We start from the raw sequence: 24,020 nt of genomic DNA, 5'->3' as shown, positions 1-24,020 counted from the left end.
TTTCAAAAACGGAGCTGTGCTCATTATTGCTATTTGGTAACTAATTCAGAACTGTTCACTACTGAGAAGCTGACCCTGTTAAGTTAGGAAGAAATACTGTACGACTGTACTTGGACAGCTTGCATTCAAATCCCCAGCTTAACAAGATGGAACGTTCCATCTTCAACACTACTCTATTTTTAATCATATTAATGAGCTCCACTGATCATCAGCACAGCATTGGCTGTGAAGGAACAACTAAATGCTTCAGAGTTTTAGACAATTTATAGACATTTCATATTGGCATACTTGAAAGCTGGTCCAAAATGAAGACAGATGTTGTTGGTAAGTTGATGCATGCTATTTACTTTTTTTATTGACAAAAATAATATGAATAAGTTCCAGGGATGCAATATTCATGCTTTAAGTACTGCATATGGCATAGCATGCCTCATATGCTAATACAACTATAAACTCTCAAAATGGACTCACAGAGTCATCATGTTTTTAAAGGTACTTTTACTTAAAACTGTTCTAAGGAAAGGTAATAAACATATTGATTAGCAAATATTTATTATGAGTTAAGCTAATATTTAATTACTACTAAATATCTATGGTCATATTCAATTGTCAATCACTTTTACATAACAGCTTGTAAATTCATTTTTAACACTGCAATCCAGAAAGCATTTTGTTATTTTCAGAATACAGTACATGTTATTTCAGTCATCAGTCCATTTGCTTATATCACATTGTCCATGAACCCTACCCTGGCAGCATTATGCAGAGTAAGGACCAACCATGAATGGCATGCCAGTCCTTTACATTGTCCCACTATGACTGCAAATCAAAGTTCTTAGTCATCCTCACATGTGTTGATTCCAATCATTAGTCAAATTCAATACACATTAAACATTTCTCAGATACAAAATGCTCCATGGAAGTATATACATTCCCCTAACACCTGAGGTTGCTTCACAACTGCCAGCTCCGTTGCAAAGTGTTTGTCTGGGGAAATGTCATTTTTAAAATCGACCATTAGGTCCATGTACATTTTGTTGATTAAGTTACCTTGTCTTCTGTTGAATGCATTGTGAAAGGTTATATATAGTGTTTTTATTTATAGCCATTGTTATCATTTATTACCAACTAGCAAAATACCCACACTTCGCAGTGGCGAAGTACTGCCTTAAAATTTTTATTAAGAAGAAAATTAAACCTTTTTAAACTGAGGGAAAATATACCAATAATGATTTGTTAAGGATCTCTTTGTATACCATGTTGTCAGTTCAGCCCTCCGGTTGTAATATCACCAAGCTGTGCGCTGAGCTTACTCTTGAGCATGCAACGTAGAGTTGGCCATGTGAAAAGTAATCTTGCCTGAAATCTCACATCTTGGATTGCTGCTGTCATAATCGGTTTGAGTTTCATGGTTTGTTTCAATTACGAAAGTATTTGCAGGACTTGTGTTGAAGTAACATTCGGCATCTGTCAAGCATTGTAAGCATACAACCGGTTTTATCGATAACTTCACATCCAGCTTTTGAGAGTTTAAACATTCATAAACATCAAAGTGTCCACTACTGAAATCGTCACCTGTGAATCTAAGATGTTTAAGAGGCATTGGCAGTTGTCAAAAGGTGTAAAATATTTGGCCATTTCGGTACACTTGAAAGCAACAACCAAACAATTCAACGGCAGCCATCACCTCAGATGCAGAACCATAGATGAAGGGCTTAAGCATTTCACTCTTCTAGTGCTCCTGTGTAGTATAATTACCTCCTGTACCGTCATCAGTCCACACCTTGAACCTGTCCCAGTCATTCAATACATAAGACACAATGTTCCTCCAGATATCAAGAGTGAGCCTGATATGGCCGTGCAATATGTAACAAAGAGAATGGAAAAGGCAGGTGCCATCTCTGGGCATGGAAACCACTTGGTAAGTGACAGTTCTTTGATCGATGGTGATCACCTCGATAGACATGTTAATGGGGGTACGGTTGGAATGATAAAGGAAATGGGTACCTGAACAATGTAAAGTAAGTCTAAAATACCTACACAATAACTATAATCATAATAAATGAACAATAAAACAGCGGAGAAGCCGTGGATTAAATAAAAAGGCTGTAGTTATTAGCAGGGAGACGTGAATCCTGTGGCGAAGCAAGGAAGGGAATGTAGCGACCAGTGCGACGGACAGCCTTATATAGGCAGGCAGCCAACAACGTGGGAGGCATTGGGATGGGGGACCCAACGCCGCCTCACACGGTGACTGAGCTGCAGGCTATGGACGTATATATGTATGTAAGTAGGATTCAGTTAGTGTTGGGATCCCGCGTACCAAATTTCTTGAAGATGGGCCCATAAGTAACAAAGACCGTTGAAAAGTTCAATATGGCGGCCGACAGTGGCATCATACCACCGAAATTAGTACGTACATTGGTTTCGGTTAGCGCAGGGAAGCCGCCTACCAAATTCCGTGAAGATGGGGCCATAAATAAGAAAGTTCAACATGGCAGACGTTGTCGACCGTTATGCGTAGAATTTCGAAATGTGGAAAGTTCAATATGGCGGCCGACAGTGGTATCATACCACCGAAATAAGTACGTACATTGGTTTCGGTTAGCGCAGGGAAGCCGCCTACCAAATTTCGTGAAGATGGGGCCATATACGTTGTCGACGTGTTACGTGTAGAATTTCGAAATGAAACCTGCTTAACTTTTGTAAGTAAGCTGTAAGGAATAAGCCTGCCAAATTTCAGCCTTCTACCTACATGGGAAGTTGGAGAATTAGTGATGAGTCAGTCAGTGAGTCAGTGAGTGAGGGCTTTGCCTTTTATTAGTATAGATTAAACTCAGGATACACAAAGTAATCATTTTTTAAATATGATTTGGGTTTGTCTTGTTGAGAACAAGAACATTTTTTAACTTTAGAATCTCTTATTTCTTTAATAGTGATGCAACCAAGAACTTGTTCGCTAAAGTTTTAGTAACGTTAGTGTCCCACACTGGAGAAAAGCAGCAGCAACACACTCGGCTGCACGCAGTAACTTTTCCATTAGCTCATTTCCCTAAGCCACTTGGCTTTGTGCTCCTCAAAAAGGCAGACACTTACACGGTTCTGAAAGAAGACAATGTGCAGTGGATGTGTGATGCTTTGTTATTGTAATAAGAAACATGTGTTAGATGGCATCTCTGCCAGGATGGATGGTTCCTTACCTGGCCTGGAGGCTCTTTTAATGGAAGGCTATGAGTAGACAGGCATCCCAGCCAGTCAGTTAGTGCTACCTTACCTGGTCAGGAGGCCATTATAATTGCTGGACAGGAGCTTCTCCAGTACACTAGATGGCAACCTCCCTCTGGCATGCATCCTATTTGGACATCTGTAGGGCTGCATGGCAGTTGTAGTTTTGCTGGGCAGCACTGTTGGGGTACTCGGGTGCCGCTAGGGTAGCTGCTGGAGGCAAACTCTCATATCATGGGGAGGTTTCTCCAACCCAGAACTGTTTCTTGCATGCAATGTAATAGCACAGGAGGTTCTCCCAGGTCCAGTATAACGGAAGCTGTCCTGCTTCACCCGGGGAGTCAGAGTTGGGAGAATAGTCGGACAAGGCTCACCTGGGTGGAGTGGAGAAGGGCAAAGTCATATTGCCGGAGCTGTGAAGTGCATTAAGGTGTTTGTGACAGTATATCTCTAAATTGGCATCTGAGACTATGTATGTGCTATTGTGTCTGGGGTTTGAAGAACTGCAACAACCGTAGTGGTTCCAAGTTATGTATTTGTACAATATATTTTTAAATGGAAAACGACCAGAATGTTAATGATCAGATTAACTCATTGTTGACAGTTTATTTCAAGATCTGAGTATTAGTGTCTTACTGAATGTCTGGCTTGAATACATTTTTGTAGTTTTTTATTTATCTTCATTTTACTAGTTAATTGAAAATGTACAGTTAAGCTCTAGTATGCATTTCAGTAGCTTGTGATTTATATTTTACCTTAATTAATGAATTCTACTTTTGCTTTCCTAATTTGCTGCACGTGTTGTTCATCTGTCCAGTCATTTTTCCATTTTCTTCAGCCAGCTGCATCAGGCGCAAGACACAAGCCAATCCAGGATGGGTTGTCAGTCCATTTCTGGACACACTTGTGCAAACACCTAGACACCTTACATGTAGTTAGCATCAATGTGCATAATTTTTATCATTTGTCTTTTCCTCAGGATTGACTCCTTTTTATGAAATAGGAAATGTAGCTCAAAATATTTACATCAAGGGTATGGAATGTAGTTTTATTAACTAAAGACTTTAAGAAATCATTCCACAAACAAGTCCATGTTAAGTTAATTGATGATTCTAAATTTGCTCAGTGTGATTTTGGGTCTTTCCATGAATGGGCATTGTGATGGACCAGCGCCATGTTCCCTCGTGCTTTTGCAATAGAATGTGACCCACCCTTTGAGCCTGAATTGGATCAAGCAGGTTAAAAAAAATAAAAATAAGTCATGCTTACTTGATTTCATAACAAAAAAAAACTAAGCTTAACTTGGCCTGTGATTTAAGAACAGTGTATACCAGTGTTGATATCTGCTACTAAAATATTCCAAACTATGTTACATCCGTTACATTTTATTCATTCATTTTCCAAACTCACTTTTTCAGAGCAGGGTTGTAGAGACTTTTCTTTTTTGATAAAAAATCTTGGGTATGGTAATGTTCATTCATGTATTATGCAGTTACAGGTGAACATAAAAAATGTGGAAATTTATGTACTGTATAAACATGAAAGGCAAAATGTTGCTTTAATTATTTTAAAAAATGATATGTCAAAGTCTTCCACAAAACATTAAAATAATTGATCAAATCATGGTCTGTCTCATTTTAACAAGTTGCCATTCATTCTGAGCCAGCTCTTTGGAAATCTGTTGTAAAATCTGTATATGAAACACTGTATGCAGAAATCTGAAAGGGCTTACAGGCCTAATAGTTTAAAGTAGATTAATTGCAGAATGCTAGATGAGATAAGCCATTGCCAAGTATACAGAAGCATGAGTGCTAACAAATATGGCATTAGAAGCACACAATCTCTTTAAGGGAGGTGTGCAATATCAGCAAAAACTAAGAGAAAGCTGATGGCTTTTCATCACCAATAATTGCACTAGCCTGTACACTAAGCATCTGCAAAACTGCTGTAGTATAAAGTCAGGCTGAAAAAGTACAGTCAATGAAATAACTCTTGCATAACTATAAAATGTGCAAATCTGTGGAAAAAATACAAAGAACTTTGAAATGACTTGATTAATTTATGACTGTCACCTTTCAATCCTCCGATGTCTGTGTAGGTTTTCCTCCTGGTAAGCTTAGTTTTTCCTCCCACATCCATGAAGATATGCAGGTTTTAGTTTAACTGCCATTACTAAATCAGTCTCTATGTGAATGTGAACGTGGGTGTTAATGTGAATGGGTTCTTCGATGAACTGGCACCATGTTCAAGGTTTATTTCTACCTTGCATCCAGTGCTCCAAGCACCCCTGATTTGGATTAAGTGGAATTAAGAATGTTATGATTCAATTATTTCATTTTCTTGTAACACAGCTCACCACCTCCTACTTTGATTTTAATTCTTGTTTGGGTGGTTGAGTAATTAATGAACATAGGAAATTTCTCCAGTTGTGCAGTTACTGTGCCAACCAGTTCTATCACTTTGTCTTTATGTAATATGTCAGTCATCTCAGCCTTTAGCAAGTTTAACTTGGTGGATAAAACAACAGCTGTATCCAGTACCCAGTGTCTCTTCTACGTCAGCTCTTGGACAAGATCAGGTTCTTCATTTTTAGTGACGTCTTCCTTAGAACATACTATACTATCACTTACTAAAGAACATTAATTGAGAACTTAGTGCCTTATACCTTTCTGTCTATAAAATCTCCTGTAGCCTTTTCCCATATTTTGTGAAAATCTCAGAGTGCACCATATATGGTTTATTTAGTCAATTTGTGCTCCGGGATTCGAGAATTCCTTCTTTAGCTCACTTTTGTGAAAATCTGTCATATTACACCCTAGCAGCTTATTGTCTGTAAAAGTGTGTGTCTAGCAAGACTCTCTTCTTCCACAAAGAGAGACGAGACAGAGACTGATCTGTTATGAAGACTAAATTGAATTCCAAAAATCAAAGTAAAGAAATTCAAAGCACTAGGTCTTTAGCCAGAAAATCATTATTTAAAGTACATTCGCCACAGTAAATATTTTTTCCCACAAACTCAGACAACCGAGAAGTTTTGTCCTGACCCTGATACTTAATTATCACAGACATTACATACTACAAACTTTTGGTTATCTGAACTTGGCAATGGTATGGTAAACATAGCGAAATAGCATATCAATATATCAACTTTGCGGGAATGCGTTAACATCTTTAAGTAAGGGGAAAAAGGAAATCCAAAATAAAATGTAAAAAAAAGTAAAATAAAGTGTGAAGGAATTTAAAACAATTAGCTTTTTCTGGTGTATCTGCCACGTACCGGCAATCGCAGCTGCCTCTTCCCATCCCAAATGTGTAGAAGTTCTGTGCCTGAATGACCCCTTCCTCGCCTCACCTCATTACTTTCCTACTTCTATACTCTATCCTCATTCTATCCTATCCCTTCATTGAATCCTATGTTAGACTTTTTGATTTTTATTTTGATATTGATTTTTATTTTGATATGGTTATGCTTTTTCTGCATTGCAACCTCCATGCCTGAAAATGTAATAAATCCAGTATTTAAATGTTTATTCCTATCTGATTAATCTGCCACTTCCCAAACCTGTCACACTCTCCCTCTGTTACCCTCATCTTCACTTCCATCTGCCTAAGCAACTACCATATTCATCGCACTTAAGCATATACTGAATTATTCTCTTGATTCTCCATCCTTTGCTTTTGTTAAGTCCAATGACTTTCTGGGCACATCCACTTTGATTTATTTGCCGCAATTCTTGACTTCTACCTCTGTTTCTTACAGCTGCGCAATAACCATACCTGAAATATTGCTCATTCTAGTCTTGTGCACTACTTCCTTGCTTTTTCCTGGATCTTATTTTGTGGTCTCATAATGCTATATCCGTTCTTGCAGACTTGATGTTTCAGTTTATTTCCAGTTCTGGTGTCCTTTATGCTCTAGCCATTGCAAGTGCTTAGACCTTAGAGGCTTACAATTTCAGTGAAACATTTCTAATTGCTATCAACCATACAGTCATGCTATGTGATGATTATACATATTTTTGCAAACCCATAGGTCACAGTTGGTGAAACAAAGGCATTATAGTCATGAAAAAAATGTAGGATAACACTGTAAATTCTTGTCAACGTCTACAATTTTTTTCTGTTGCTTTCACCTTACGATTCCAAAATAACACCTGCCTACTATTTCTGTTTTAAACAAACACAAAGCGGGTTTAGCATTTATAACTGCTTATAATTTAATGATATTATAAAAAAAAGTCATGTTCAAAATGGTATGTGCCATAACCCTTGCTAAGTCATTCACTCTCTGGTGACATTTTCCTTACACCACCATACTATTCAAATTATGCAGTAACCGTGGCATACACCCATATTAGCAACTCAACACAGGACAAACATTCATGGACAGATTTTCTAAATGTAGGTATGCTGAGGCTGTTTATCACAATTTCAGGGTCAGTGCATTATCTTTTGGTTCACTGGTGCAATGTAGTTATAGTTATGGTGTGTGAATAGATGCTAAATATATCTCTTTATAGTGACTCACATCTATGGCTTACCCCCTCATGGACAGCAAAATGAAACTTCAGTATAACTGCTTTATAGCACCCTATATGTACCACTTACTTGCACGTAAGAAAGTGCCATTCAAAGCCTGGGTCACTTACGAAAGCAGGTAACCAAACTACTAGTACGTCTTTAAAGTGTCCTTTCTAGCCCCTAAACCCTGTTAGAATATGGCTGTCAACCACACTAGGTGCTCTTAACACTATTCTTTTACCCAACCAAATGATACAAGCTTGCTGTTGCAATAAAGCAAAATTAATAGAGCCACAGTAAACCCAATACAGTAGTAACAAAAAGTAAAAAAATGTATTTGAAAAGAATACAGATGATATGAGTTTCTTCAAGCCTGAGTACATAGCTGCTTAAAAAGGTTCTTCAATCTGCAGGGATCTTATATCTGCCAATATTTGTAGCAATGCAGACTTCTTGTTTGGGTGATGATGAAGATCTTTTCTACTTCTTCTTTTTCTTATATTTCTTCTATGCAGCATGTATCCAAAACATAAATTATCTTCATTGTGTAAGGTATGGGCAGCACGGTGGCGCAGTAATAGCGCTGCTGCCTCGTTGTAAAGAGACCTGGGTTCGCTTCCGGGGTTCTCCCTGCGTGGGGTTAGCATGTTCTCCCCGTGTTTGCGTAGGTTTCCTCTGGGTGCTCCGGTTTCCTCCCACAGTCCAAAGACATGCAGGTTAGGTGCTTTGGCGGTCCTAAATTGTCTCTAGTGTGTGCTTGGTGTGTGTGTGTGTGTGTGCTCTGCGGTGGGCTGGCGCAGTGCCCGGCGTTTGTTCCTGCCTTGTGCCCTGTGTTGGCTGGGATTGGCTCCAGCAGACACCTGTGACTCTGTGTTAGGATATAGCGGGATGGAAAATGACTGCCTGACTGTGTAAGATATTATGTTTACAGTGTCCAAGAAAAAGTAGTCCCTACTGACCAAGGAATGTAATATCCATTAGCATGACATTTACAAGGGCTCAATGTTTTTAAACTTCATAAGACCTTTTTTTTAACATGTATTCATATTAAATTCTTATTTATTTTCAATTTGTCATATTTTACTTTAAAATTTAAATATTTTATTTAGAATTTAAAATACTTTTTTGATTGTTTCATGTCATTATTTTGTAATCTGTATACTCTTCAAATTAAAAATATACCATTTTCCTAGTCAAATATCCCTGTTGCATAAAAATTTGATTCCCACTGTTGTTTTTTGACACAAAGAGCCTACATCATGCAAAATTCAAAATAAAGCGCATTAGCATTAGTGATGGACTATTTAGCATTTATAAAAAAATAATGTATTGTATAAAGCTAAAAGGCCCAGATTGACTCACTTACTGACTGACAAGAAATTCTTAGCCACTCTCAGACTACACAAGGAAAAACATTTTTTAGTAATGGACACCCACTTGGTCCAGCAGCTGTGGGTTATCTGTTGGTGAAGAAAGATTCACTGATCTTGAATTTGCTGATGATGCTGTGATCTTTGCAGTCAATAAAGGCTCTGATTGGGGCTCTCAAGAGACTGAGTGAGGTGTCTGAGTGTCTGGGTTTTAGAGAGTCCTGGATAAAAACCAGGCCTTAAATGACCTCTTGGGCACAGCCATCAGCAGTGTGTCTGTCTGTGGAGAGAGGGTTGACCACATCGAGAGGTTTACTTACCTCGGCAGCAACATTCGTGTCCATGGAGACTCGTCCTATGAAGTCAGTAGATGTATTGGGAGAGCATTCATGAGGTCAGTGGAAAGGTTTGTGTGGCACTTCTGACATCTTCTCAAAAAGATGAATGCCCAAGTGTTTAGAGTCCTGGTGCTTCCAGTTTTGTTATATGGTTGCGAGACATGGACACTATTCAGTGACCTGAGATGAAGTCTGGAGTCATTCAGTACTGTTTCTCTTCAGAGAATCCTTTGTGTCAATAGTCGATACCTTCATTGTGAGGAAGCGTCACTACTGCCATGTGGCGCTATTTGTTGAGGGTGATCTGGCTCAAAGAATCGTCTTGTTGAGGAGCCAAGCTGTTGGACCAGGCCAAAGGGACACCCATGTAACACCTGGCTGCAGCAGATAGATGGTCATTTCCAGAGGGTGGAACTGGACTGCGTTTCTGCCAAATGGGATCCCAAGCTGTTTCGTTGTGTGATGGGTGCAGCAACGTGCAGTACCAGTGCATGCTGCCCAACCTGACCTGTACACCCAGATGTATCCAACCTCGACAAAAATGTAATTTAATTTAAAAAAATTGGAGAACACCACAGTGATGTGTTGCATTTATTAGATGGAACCAGCAGTCTTACTGCTAGTGTGTGGTGGCTGCAGAAAAACAAAGTCTACTTCTGAATGTGATTTACCTCTTTATATGATAGAAATGACCAATTTAGGATCCAGACAGCTTTTTGTAACATTGAATCTTCATATTCAAACATATGATGACCCCTTTAACTAGATGAGGTAAATGAAATGCATTCTCATGATGGTAAAGGTGTGAAAGTAATAGGCATAATGTCTGTCTTGTATTGTGCTATGCAAGTCTAGTCCATGGCTGTTCCGGTGAGTGCATGAGGTAGTTGAATTCTCTGCTGTTTGCCAAATAATCTGTAGCTTTAATGGGCTTTATTTATCAATGACAGACATATTTTTAGTAAACAATAGAGATAAATACAGATGTAGTAATAGTAAAGATCTTCAAAAAACCGCTATTTGCCAACAGGGTGACAATGACAACAATCAGAAATAGGTTAAAATCAGTTTCAAAAACAGCTATTACATTTTGAGGAAACTCTCATTTTATGCTTTTATTGCAGCTCTGCATCCATATTAAATATACCAGCTGTGTATGATTATAATGTATAAAATTATTGTTCAAATAAATTAGATTGATGTTTCTTAGCAGCAGTTGTTTGAAATTGAGAAGAAGGGATGATAAATGTTTAATAGCACTGTCTGTGTCATGGGAAAATATCTCATAAATAAAGAAATTAACTGAAGCATCTGTAGTGTATTATTTACTTTAGTCAAAGAAGGAAAATTTAATAGACTATGAAATCACAAATGTCTGTCTAGTTAAAAGTGATGATGAGGTTTGATGATGACATTTGATCTGACTGCTGAGCCTATCAGTAATGTAAGAGGGGGAAATACTGTACACAGAATATACTATAAAAGTTGAAATAACCTCTCACAAGGTAAATTTGAAACAGTAAACTAATCTATGATTGAAGTCATACAGAATGTTTCTCTGTTTTTTTTTTCATTATTATTTGTCCTTTATACAAAGCGTCTTTCAATATCTGAGATTAAAGTAGGTACACATCTCTTTTGTTTCTCATGGTCACAAGGTAGCAGGATTTGAACCCAACATTTTACTACACTGCCAGCCTAAGACTAAGAATAAGCGATGCATTTTAAGGATAAGCGACATGCAAAAGAGTGTTGCTCAGGGCAGGATGGATTTGATTTTTGTATTCACTGATTATTAACATGTTTACATGAGATATGGTCTTAAAAAACTTTTGAGGAAAAAAAAAATATTTTATTTGAGGTTTCTTTTAGTTCTATAATGTGGGTCAGACAAAGGTACTCTATTAACTCTGTCCTCAAGTATGTGATTCATTATTAGTTTGAAAGAATTCTCAAAGATATACTTTACTGATGCCTTTGAGAATTTTGAAGACATGGATTAGTTTCCAACGCAGTCTTCTCAGCTCTTTTTGACACACCTTCTACTGCTTCTATTTTCTAGCATGATGACCAGAACTGCAAACAGTGCTCCAGATGTGGTCTCAGTAGTACAATACATTCTCTAAATACCACCCCTTGATGAACATTATCTACTAATTTATTTTTATCAAGTCTACTTAGTAAATGCACAGAATATCTAGCTTAACTTTATCCAAAGAAACAATACATTATACCAAAACAAGATGTGTTACCCTCAGAATCATAAAGAGGAACCTCATTTCAAAGTTTTTATTCATTACCTTGTTTTTTCCATGGTCACTCACACCTAATCTCTAGTGCATTTGTAAAAGTTTATATTTATTATAAAGAGTCTTGCAGCTTTACATGGTCATACCTAACAGCATAAAAGTATTGCAATTAAATCTACTTTGAACTTTTTTTGTGATGCTGTATTTTTTTAGCAACTACCTGGAGTTCTTTTTCCTGCAGTCCAAACATAATCTGCTACAGTAGGTTAAGTGACAATAATAACATCAAGTAGCTCAGTGTTCACGGCTAAGTAATTTGGCGTGTGGCCCGCATATTGACCAGCAACAGGTATTGGCCGAAGAAAATACACTTCTTTTTAATCAGTTTGCTTCGCATTTACTTATATTGCACTGCGGTGACTTTTAACAACTAATGTTCATTGCCTTATAGAAAAAACAAACTTCTTATATCTGGATTTGTATAGGAAGAGATCTGTTGTGAGTAATAGGAAATGATCAGCTTGGTGATTAGGCTCTGGACACTCTGTGGGGAGCTCTCTGTGGGTTCTCTCTTCAGGAACCGTTTTAAATCATTGACAAAAATTAAGCCACCAACAACAGAGCTTCTACCCCCAATATGTTGGAAGTATACTTTCAAAATTTTATCTACACCGAGATCAAACGTTTCAATAGAATCAGGTGAATCCCAGATTGCAATGCCTGTAGCATGTTCAAAACTATTAGGACATTGTGTTTTAGTATTAAGAGATTAATTACTTGAGTGGGTTTGTTCTGTGTTATTCAATAATACAAATTAGATCTGAATTAACAATACCAGCTATCAACATACCTTACCATCCACCGATCCACTTTCCCTAACTAGACCCATCAACTAAACCTGCATACCCAATCACCGACCCACCTGTCCTCTTTATATACTCAATTAATGCAATCTACCCTTACATGCAATCCACTTAGCCACCTATTAAAGCTTAACTTGCATTTTTTATCTGTACACACATCCACCTATTCACATGCATACTTATTGACTGATCGTTATCATAAAGTTGTACACATAACAGTTAAATATAAATATAGGACATAATTTTAGTTAAAATATGTTATAATGAAGACATAACTATTATAGCAAATACATAAAAAATCCTATATTTGTTCAGTATTAAGTAATTGTTATTGCATTAAATTAAGCAATTTTTGTGTTTCTATTCAGAAGCTAAGCCAACTATCTGGAACATGCCTAGTTCTACAGTTAAATATTACATTATTTAGAGAATTTCTGTGTGTCTGAATGGGTTTTCCTCGTGTACTCTGGTTTCCTTCTAGAACATACTTATTAGGTTGATATTTAACTGTAAAATGCTTCTGCTTTAGTGAATGTATGAGTAAGAGGCTTATGGTGGACTGGCAATGCTTCCATGGTTCATTTCTGTTTTGTGCCTAAATCTACAGAGGCAGAATTTTTGAATTCATAATCAAATAAATGTATTCACAAATAGATTAATGGAAGGATGGGTGTTTAGTGTGCTATTTAATTACAGTATGGCAAGGATCAATTCATTCAAATCTGTGCCGGATAGAAAGCAAAAATCACTCGCCATCGTCTCTCTTTCTAGATAGTTAGTCATCCATGCAGTACTATATGGTACATTTGTCATTCTAAAATACTTGGATTATTATTATTATAATTTCTCATGTTTATTGGGCATATTCCATTACATTCTCTCATGTACTTGATGAAAATTCAAAATGATAATTAATATTAATTAATGCACTTTAATTATTCAAAATTGTTCAACTTTACCAAAGTATGGCATACTATAGGTTAGTATAGGGTGGTAAACTACATTCCTGCCATTTCTGGAACCACATCTAGCAGTACAAGCCATTTAATTTTTATTTGTAGTGTCTTTCGCTACTACACTGCAATTGTACTATAATATACCTCACAAATTCTTTTTACAAAACAAATTTTATGATTTGTTTTGATGTGACTGTGTTTAAAATGCTCTGCAAATTAAGCATTTACAGTTTAAATTGTATGTATCTTAGAACTTCACAGAGTATGTTTTTTCCCAATATTTTTCAAAAATTAGGTTTAGTTTTTATTAGAATAATACTGAATTAAACTTCAAAAAATACATATTGCACATAAAATGTGCTGAATATACTAAACTCTGCTCACAAATAATTCACATGTTCAGTATAATGAATTTATTCTTGCTATAATGGATTGGGGGTGGCATGGTGGTGCATTGGTAGCATTTCTTCCCACAGTCCAAAGACGTGCAGTTTAGGTGCATTGGCGATCCTAAATTGTCCCTGGTGTGTGTGTGTGTGTGTGCCGTGCATTGGGCTGGTACCCTGCCCGGGGTTTGTGCCTGCCTTGCTGGCTGGGATTGGCTCCAGTAGACCCCCGTGACCCTGTGTTAGGATATAATGGGTTGGATAATGACTGACTGACTATGATGAATTGTGAATATATACAGTAGGCCATTTTAAAAAAGAATTATTCTGACCTCTGAATTTATATTCTGAGATGGCTACATTATAAAATAAAGAGAATTTAATATAAGCTAATTTAAGTTTTAGATATTCTTTCTTGCTTGTTAAATAACAAATCAAAGAAATAAAGATTGATTTACATGTAATTAAAATGGTGCAGTAGCACAGTACTTAGTGTAGCTGGGCACCATCTGTGTGAAGCATGATCTGACCGTGTCTGCAAAGTTTCTCCAAGTATTCTGCTTTTCCTTTCACATTCCCAAAGAGGAGCATGTTTGGTTAATTTTAACTGGCCCAATGTGAGTACTGCTGTTTTTGAATAATTGGGTCTTACAAAACAGACTGGCCTTATGCATGTGTAAGTTTGGTAGTGTGTGTTAAGTGGACTACTGACACGTCTAGACTTGGTGTATGCCATGTGTTTGAGATATCTGGGATCAGCTCCAGACTGCCATGACGCTGAAGGGGGTCTAAGAATGTGAGGTTATATTCAAAACAATCTTATACTGCAAAGAATTAATTAAGTTTTGCTGATATAATAATTAATGCCAGTAGTTATTGATAAGCCATTTTCATATAAACCTTTAATTATGTGTTACCTGCAGATGATTAAATTTTTTTTTTTCTTCATTTGGTAACCACTTGCTTAAAAGGTCCAATTTCTGTTTTGTTTTTAGCCCAAATTGAAGTGATACCATGCAAAATCTGTGGAGATAAGTCTTCTGGAATTCACTATGGTGTCATTACGTGTGAAGGTTGTAAGGTGGGTGTCTCCCTATGGGTTGCAGGGTGTTTTTAAAATATCAGATTTTTTTCATGATGTGGTTGACTTTGTTCATTTAGAAAGCAACTTAAGATCTCTATGTAGCAGAAGATAAAAGAAAAGTTAGACTTTGTCACCTTTGTGTTGAGTATCTTAATTATGAATTTCTAGGTAATTGAAATCCAGCATGTCAGTAGTGATTTCTAACATTTGCATGTCTGGAAAGAGCACTACAGTATAAACTACTAGGATAAGTTGGGTAGATGCCAACACAGTCAGTGCTACTAATACTAAATGCAAGTATTAATTAGTAGCTGTCCAACTAAAAATTAGGTGCATTTTTGTCATTCTGCAGCCCCTCTGTGGACATTTAAATATTAGTATCTCTCTATTATAAAAAAAATCCTGGAAAGGAAAAGCAGGGCCACGAGACGTGATCTTCTCGGAAGTTCTCGGAAGACACTTAAAAGACCCGCGAGACACAAACAATATCAAATAAGAGCACGGCCAGCAAAACACTCAGTCGTGTAAAGGCACATAGCACACACAGATCCTGTGCTCTCAGCACATATAAAACGTATAAGGACAATACGTTCTAGATGAAACGTCAACGACAAAGGAAAGAAGAAAGAGCAGCGTCGAGAAAAGAGACCCAAAAGCATTGGAGAGAAAAAAAGGCAGATAAGAGATTATGAAAACAATGGAATTCGGAAGGCTCAAACAATGCAGAGAAAGTTAAAGAATAGGAAAGCAGTAAAATTCGAAAGTATTGTAGTGTCCCAGCCAGGTTGAAGCTTTTTTTGTTTTAAAAAGACTGTTAGGTGCGATTGGGGGAGGGCGGAGTACAGCACGAAGACTGATAGCGGGGTATTGATTGATGTTGGAGAAAGTTGTGTTTGAGGTTACGAAGTTGGCGATTGTTCAAGTAAAACTTTTGTGACACTTTATTACGTCAATTGCTACAGTTTAATAAAAACACAGTAAAGATCGCATTAGCACAAACAAACGAAAATTAATTATCAGGACCAGGTGTAATTGAAAAAATAGCAGGACAAAGCGAAGTCAGAAATAAAAGGCAAAAAGCAGAAAACAAAGTCATTTCACCTTCGCATCATTCAATGCACAAAATGACACAATAATGGACCATACGATATGAGAATCTGTGGTCTCGCAACAGTTAAAGCAACGACAAGTTTAATTTGAAAGAAAACACAATTCGGTCTTGAAGAAAAGGTAATTCCAAATATTGTTTTTAATGAAGCTTTAAAGTGAAAGTGCAAATAATGAAATTGAAACAATTCCAAAGAAAAAAAAAGCTTTTAAAATTGTATATCCGATTACCCACGAGAGACACTTTAACTTGCTCCCAGCTCTTAAAACAATGCCAAGCGACAAGCAGAACACGCAGCTCGCAGCAGATGATCCGACCACTTCTCCTTGCGTGCGTTCAGCCACCCTAACCCCCCCTCTTCACAACACGAGCAGCAGAGACACGAAGTGGCAAAAAGGACAGCGGCTGTACAGGCTTTAAAATGATCGACGGTCAGCGCAATAGCAGCTGCCCCCCCTTCACAACGCGAGCAGCGTTATACGTCCTGCGAGAAAGAGATTTAACCATGCCCAGGGCTGGAAATAAAGGACAAGTATTGTTTTTACAACGTCACGCGACACAAAACAGTGAGCCCTCATTTAAAACAAGTCCACGAACATCTAAACCTAGCAGTTGTTGGACTGCTTTTGGCAGAACAGGCGGCTCGCCAGCAGCAGAAAGAAAGCAGATGATCCGACGGCATCTCCTTATCGTGCGTTCAGCCACCCCCCCTTCACAACACGAGCAGCGTTATATGTCCTGCGAGAAAGAGATTTAACCATGCCCAGGGCTGGAAATAAAGGACAAGTATTGTTTTTACAAAAGTTTTTAAAGTGAAAATAATGCATATGTAACAATTTCCATGAAAATAACAATCTCTTTAAATTGTATATCCGATATAACCAAACACGGGGGTGGGCAAGCGAAGCGAGCAGGGGGTGGAGCCCCCTAGTACTGGTATATTTAAATCTAATAAATACCCACTTTTTGCACTTCTTTATTTTTGCTTCCATGAATTTATTTAGCCAGGGCAACCAAAGGGATTCAAGACACATAGCTTATGAATCTAGTTTGAGTTGCTGTTGTATTTTCTTAATTTTTTATAACCTTATATGGACTCCAAATTTTTTTGGTTAACTACAAGATAGCAATCTCTTCACACCATTATATAGCATGCATAGATATCCATGGAGGTGTCACTCAGAGGAGTCACTCTTGATACTCTTGAAACTGTTGGGAAGAACTGGAGTTGCACATGAAATCCCACATTAGTAAAGGAAGAATATCCAAAATTCATTCAGGAAGCTTTACATAATGGCATGTTCATTTATGTCACATTCAAGTGAAATGTGATGCACCTAACATGAGAAGATAAACAATACCCTGTTAGAGAAGAGGTGACTCTCAGTTTCTTAATATGCAGTGTTAAAGAGCTGCACATATCTAGAATTTCTTGTTATTTCGAAGTTGTGCTCTGTCGCATTTTTCTTAGTCAATTACAATAAATATTAATAACTGAATAACATATTATAATAGACCCATTAAATAATTGTATGACTGCCTTCTTTAACAGTTCTGAGGTAAGTTGCCAAGGACAATATGTAATGATTTCCAATTTCCAGGTTCTTTCTGTTTATATTTGCTGTTTATTTTTAAGGGATTTTTTCGGCGCAGCCAGCAAAATAATGCCTCATATTCCTGCCCAAGGCAAAGAAATTGTTTAATTGATAGAACAAACAGAAACAGATGCCAACACTGCAGACTTCAAAAGTGTCTTGCCCTTGGAATGTCTCGAGATGGTAAGGTCATGCATACTAAACTATTTAAAAAAAGCATGTTCAGGAATACTTCTTACTGACTTGTAAGATGCTGGATAAGCAGATCAGATAATCTCTAAATTGAATGTTTACTTTGTGTTTCAGTGTATTGGTCAAAATAATTATGTAATTTATTAATGGTTAAAATTCACTGTAATAAAATATAAGGCAACATATTACTATGTTCTGAACACAGACTTATCATTATTGCCTGCACGAGTATTGACATTACATCTTTAGCCAATATTATTTAATATACAAATCATTATTTATATAGTGACTTTCTATAATGAACACCGTATCATAGTATTTTACAGATACAGGTACATAATACAACTGTTTTCACTCTTTTTTTTAAGTAGTTTGAGAACAGGAATGTAAGTGACTTGGCTAGGGACACATAGTGAGTGGGAGCATTCATTGAACCAGCAGGATCTGAGTTTACCCACTGAAAAGAACCAGCAAAATGTAGCTCATTTGATTAGGATTGTACAATCAAATATACTTTATATAGCTATTGTTGGTGCAGTGCTGTATTGTGGATAGTATTCTGTTTACAACAACATTTATTTCATTAGCACATTTTCGTACAAAAGATGTATCTTTAGTTGCTTTACGAGATGCCAAAGAAATCAATGAAAAAAAAAAAAGAAAAACAAATTAAATTATGTAATAATAATGAATAAATAACAAAAAATAAATTGATACAGACTTGTATATAATGGATATATAATTACTAGATAGGTATAGTTCTTTTATATAGTATTGTATTATACGACTCTAAAAATTAGTATGATGGTAACGTCAGATGCCCGGGAGGACAGAAAAAAATGAAAACACTCCACATAAGCTGGAGACAAAAACTAAATCTGCAGGTCAAAGGACCATCCACCCCCACTGGGCAATCTATGTAACATAAACATACTTAAGTCGTTCCTTGTCGTTTCAAGGCTTCATCCTAGAGGATTCAATGCAGTGGTCTCATGGACAACTGGGCCATCATTCTTCATTCGAGCATCACAATGTTTAATCAGGTAGTGTTAGCACAAAGCACCACCACAGAAAAAACAGAGAAGAACGCAGAGAAAAGTAGAGATTATTCATGATTTATGTTCACATGATGATGCCACATTAAATGGTAGTTTTATTCTATACAACACCACAATTAATTATAATTTAGAGGAAACATATTAAGAAATGTATTGAATGATTTTACCTTACAAAGAAATATCAATGTGCTGTTTTATTTGTTGTTGAACTTTATTTTTGCACTTCCCATGACAAAAACAAGCAATGCTGGTTAAAACTTGTGGGTAAACTAAGTACTTGTACCAGATACTCAAATAAAAGTGCAGGTTATTTCTAAAGGGCAAAGATACACTCATTTATAAGTTTAACATGAAGTGCCTGTCCATAGTTGGCATAAACCTAAGTCAAAGAAAATAAATTGAATGCAGGTGGAATATTTCTGTGCTATTCGAAACCAATGTACATTCGTTATATGGCATGCAATAGGAGCAATTAAATCAATTTGCAGGTAGCATGCAGCAGATAAGGAATTTTACTAAAATAGACATATTTAGTAAGAGAGAGACATGCACTTGTCTGCCATATCACATCAGCCTGCATCTGCTGTTAGTAGACAGATTGTAATAATAGGCAAACATAAAATTTCATTGTCTGTCTGACTAACTAGTGTAGTTTTCCAACCAAAAATTCTGTATATGTTTTTGATAAAGTTTTTATCTTTATATGTTAAACATCAAATGTTTCAGGGAGGATGTACTTTAGCTTGTGTTACTGCTAGTTGGAGTACTGAACACCTTTTATTATGAATATTGAGCAGACTTTATCATAGAATTTCATTAAGTTTGTGATAGGTTGTAACTGGTAATATGCTGTGCAATATTCATCAATTGTCTTAAAGAGCTTTACTGAGTCAAGAATATTAGTCACAGATAGTGAATAGAACCCCCAAGTTCTGATTTCACCTTTTAGAAATGCATTATCCAGAGAGGTAAAGTACAAATTAACAGGCCACATATAAGGTTCAAACATTCAGTTAAGGATGTCAGTTCAGGACCAGTGTGAAGAACAATGTAGACTGAGCCTGTGTACACATGCACCTTACTTTCAGAGTTCAGTCACATTGATCATAAGCATCATGATTATAAAGAGAACGGGTCACTACTGAGCAATCCAGTGGTTGAAAAGAGACAGCTGATAAAATGAGCCAAGAGAGTAATCTGAGTAACAAATGGGCTACACTTAGTCCACTAATGGCTGAGTATAAAAGCAATGTATTTGCTTGCCCTTTATGGCACAGTATTAAAATAATTTTAACTTTTATGCCACCCTCTGTTTTGGAAAATGGAGATGCAGAAAATAATAAAAGAGTTTTCAATAAAGCAAGACATGTTCACTGTAGTTGTCCACTTGCATTACCCTTACATGACATTTGATTAATACCATTCTTTATCACAGAATAACGTAATGCACACAATTTTTGAATTGAGTTAAAATATAATGGAGGTTTATTTAAGAAATTCTTTGTAAGAAATAATATTAAGTCTCCTTTTTCCTCTAGCACTCTTGACATCTCTTCTCTTTTTCTCTTGACATCAGATATTAACAAACTTTAGTTTACTTTGCTTTTGTAAATCCCTATCTTTTTTCAATTTGTGATTTTTTCAGCTTTTCCTTGCTTGCAAATTTGTTGAATTTGACACAGTGCCTCCTCAGCATTCACTCTCATTTTTACATGTGTCTGCTCTGCTTTTTGCTAATTGTAACTGATTGTATACAAATAATGGCAAAGCCCCCTACAGAAAAATACATTCAAAGAGAAAAAATAGATTTTAGTATAAATACATAGCAAAAACTAGAACTTATTTCAAAATGTCTTATAAAATTAATTATTCACCACATTACTATACAATAAATCTTGAAAGAGTCATCTAATTGGCTAAATAGTAAGAATGAAAGATTGACATTTTTATCATTTTTAATCATATTTTATTCCTATGTATCCATTCTATTGCATTCTTCTCCATCCGCATACCAAAGGCATCTGTGTTGGGTTAACTGCAGACTCTAGAGGACTCTAGTTCCATAAATATGAGTGTTGTGCCTGTTTCAGGGTTGGTTTCTGAGTTGTAACCAGTGCAGCTTAGGCACTGGCTATCCTGAACTCAATAAATAGGTTAGAAAATAGATAAATGAAATTAATATACCGTATTATTATTATTTTTTTTAATCTAGCTGTAAAGTTTGGTCGAATGTCCAAGAAACAACGGGACAGCCTGTATGCAGAAGTACAAAAACACCAGCAGAGACTACAGGAACAGAGACAGCAGCAAAATGGAGAGGCAGAAGCCCTTGCTCTTGTCTACACCAGCAGTATCAGTAATGGCCTCAGTAACCTCAATAATGAAATTGGAGGTACATACTCTAGCGGACATATAATTGACTTGCCAAAAACAGAAGGGGTCAATGCCTATTACAGTGTGGACTCTACGCAGCCTTCTCCAGATCAGTCAGGAATGGACATGGCTGGAATAAAGCAGATCAAACAGGAGCCAATTTATGATGTGACACCTGTTCCCAATTTGTTTACATGTGACTCTTTTCCAGAGGGTCAGCTTGCACCTGGGGTAACTTTGACAGAATTAGGTGAGTAGAATAGTTTCCTCATCAACAAAAGTTGTTTTCTATTAATATTCTGGTTTATTTTGATTTTCTTACTTTCTTCTATGTGATATTAATACTGTGTCATTTTAAGTATGTTTTTTACTGATCATAGATGCACAAAAATATTTTTTCCAGATAATACATACCATAGTATGTATAGCATAATAAGAAAGCTTTTAGGGCCATTACTAGAATATGCATTAAGGACTAACTGAATAGTTGTTTGCAGTAGTTTATTTCAGTTTTTTAAAATCAAAAAATTATCCACGTAAGCATGTTCAGGTTGCAGTGTATTAATGGTCTAGGAAGCAAATCAAAGAAATATTGCAGCACTTCTACGAGCACGTCATTTCTACTCAGGTATGTTGTTTTGTTGGATACAAACTTTTTTGCCCATAATGTTAAATCATTATGAATTGGGTTGTGTTTCATGATCAAATTACCTCACATTCAGAAGTTAAAAGGTGTAGATGAGAGCATTTGTATTTCAGTGACACCATGTAAAAGATGTATAAAGTATTATCTTTATCTACATGCAGACAATTTACAGAAACAATCAAAAAGGCTCATATAGATTACTGTAGGTTATATAGTGTATTCAGAAATCACTTTTTTTCCATTGTTATATATTGCAGTCTTTTGCAAAAATCATTTTAATTGATTTTTCCCTCATCCAGCAACAGTCAATACCCCAGAAAAACAGGATTTAAATATTTGCAAATGTATTAAAAATAAAAAATTGAAATATGACATTCTAACCATTACTTAGTACTTCATTGAAGCCAGCAATTTAAGCCTGGATTCTTTTTGTGTATGATGTGACAAGCTTCGTACCCCCAGATCTGGGGATTTTCTGACATTCTTATTTGTAGCACTCTGTCAGGTTGGATGCAGATCATCGATGGACAGCTATTTTCAGTCTGTTCTAAGATATTGGACTGGGTTCAAGTCCAGGCTCTGGCAGAACTACTCAAAGACATACTCAGAGTTGTTCCTACCCCACTGTGGTATTTTTTTTATTTCCTGTTGGAAAATGAACCTTCAGCCAGGTGTGAGCTTCAGGGTACTCTTGAGCAACCACTCATTAAGGATACCTCTGTACTTTGCAGTGTTCCACTTTCCCTTGACCGAGACTAACCTTCCAGTAACAGCCCCACATCTTTATGCTGCCACAAGAATGCTTCAGTTTTAGAATGGTATTGCGCACATGGTGAGCGGTGCCTGAATTCCAACAGACATTGTGCATAGTATTGAAGCCAAAACAATTCAATTTAGGTTTTATTATACCAGAAAATCTTGTTTCTCACAGTCTGAGAGTCCTCTAGGTACCATTTTACTAACTCCAACCAGGCTTTCATATGCCTTTTATTGAGGAGAGGCTACTACAGTATCTGGCCACTCTGCCATGAAGACCAGATCAAGTGTTGCAGTGATTGTTGTCCATCTGGAAATTTCTCCCATCTCCACACAGGTTCTCTAAAGTTCTGCCAGTGTGGCCATCAGGTTCTTCCTTGCCTTCCCTCCCTTACCAAGGCCCTTCTTCCCTGATAGTTCTTCTTCCGTGCTTTTATTTTTTTCCCACCTCGATTACTGCAACTCGCTGTATTCTGGGATTAACAGATCCCTGATACGCAGGTTACAGTTGGTCCAAAATGCTGCCACTCGCTTTCTGGTTGGGGCAAGAAAGCATGACTTTGTTTCTTCTATTTTAGCTTCTTTACACTGGCTGCCGGTTAGTTTTTGAATTGATTTTAAAATCTTGCTGCTAGTTTTTAAATCTTTACACAGGCTTGCTCCTGCCTATTTATCTGAATTGTGTGTTTTACACCAGCCATCTAGAGTGCTTAGATCTTCTGGTCAGTTGTCTCTTGTTGTCCCTCGTACCAAATGTAAAACCAAGGGGCACAGGGCCTTTGCAGCTGCTGTGCCTCGCCTGTGGAACTCTTTACTTCATCATATAAAGGAGTCATCTACAATTGAACCGTTCAAAACAAAATTAAAAACTAATTTCTAGTCACTTGCATTCCGTGACCTTCAGTAATACTGATTGTTTACTTTTTGTGATTATACAACATTAATTCTATTTATTATGTATCTTATTTTATGTTCATATATTTTATTTCTATTTATGTTTTTATGTAATTTGTTGTTTTTCTTTTATTCTATTATTGTAAAGCACTTTGGCCACAGCATTACTAAGTTGTTTTAAATGTGCTATATAAATAAATTGACATTGTCATTGACATTCACTGATTGCTCAATTTGGCTGAGTGGCCAGATACAGAAAGAGTCATAGCTGTTCCAAATGTCTTCTAGTAAAGAATTCTGAAGGCTACTGTGCTCTTGGCAACCTTCATTGCTTCATTATTTTTTGCAAACCTCTTCTCCAGGGGCGTCATCTATAAACAGTGCGTACGGACAAAAATGTTGCATA

The 24,020-nt window shown here is 36.7% G+C and overlaps 1 protein-coding gene across 1 annotated transcript in view; it reads left to right on the top strand.

The window, feature by feature from the left end:
- Positions 1-24,020, top strand: part of rorb (RAR-related orphan receptor B) — a 194,120-nt gene that overhangs the window by 118,898 nt on the left and 51,202 nt on the right. The window contains exons 2-4 of the mRNA XM_039750713.1: positions 14,904-14,989; positions 17,737-17,878; positions 21,158-21,568. Of these exons, the coding sequence (XP_039606647.1) occupies positions 14,904-14,989; positions 17,737-17,878; positions 21,158-21,568 (639 nt within the window). The remainder of the gene's footprint in view (positions 1-14,903; positions 14,990-17,736; positions 17,879-21,157; positions 21,569-24,020) is intronic.

Source organism: Polypterus senegalus, chromosome 4 (genome assembly GCF_016835505.1).
Source record: "Polypterus senegalus isolate Bchr_013 chromosome 4, ASM1683550v1, whole genome shotgun sequence".
Taxonomy (NCBI): domain Eukaryota; kingdom Metazoa; phylum Chordata; class Cladistia; order Polypteriformes; family Polypteridae; genus Polypterus; species Polypterus senegalus.
The sequence above is the reverse complement of the archived record's forward strand: the minus strand, read 5'-3'. Positions and strand labels throughout refer to the sequence as shown.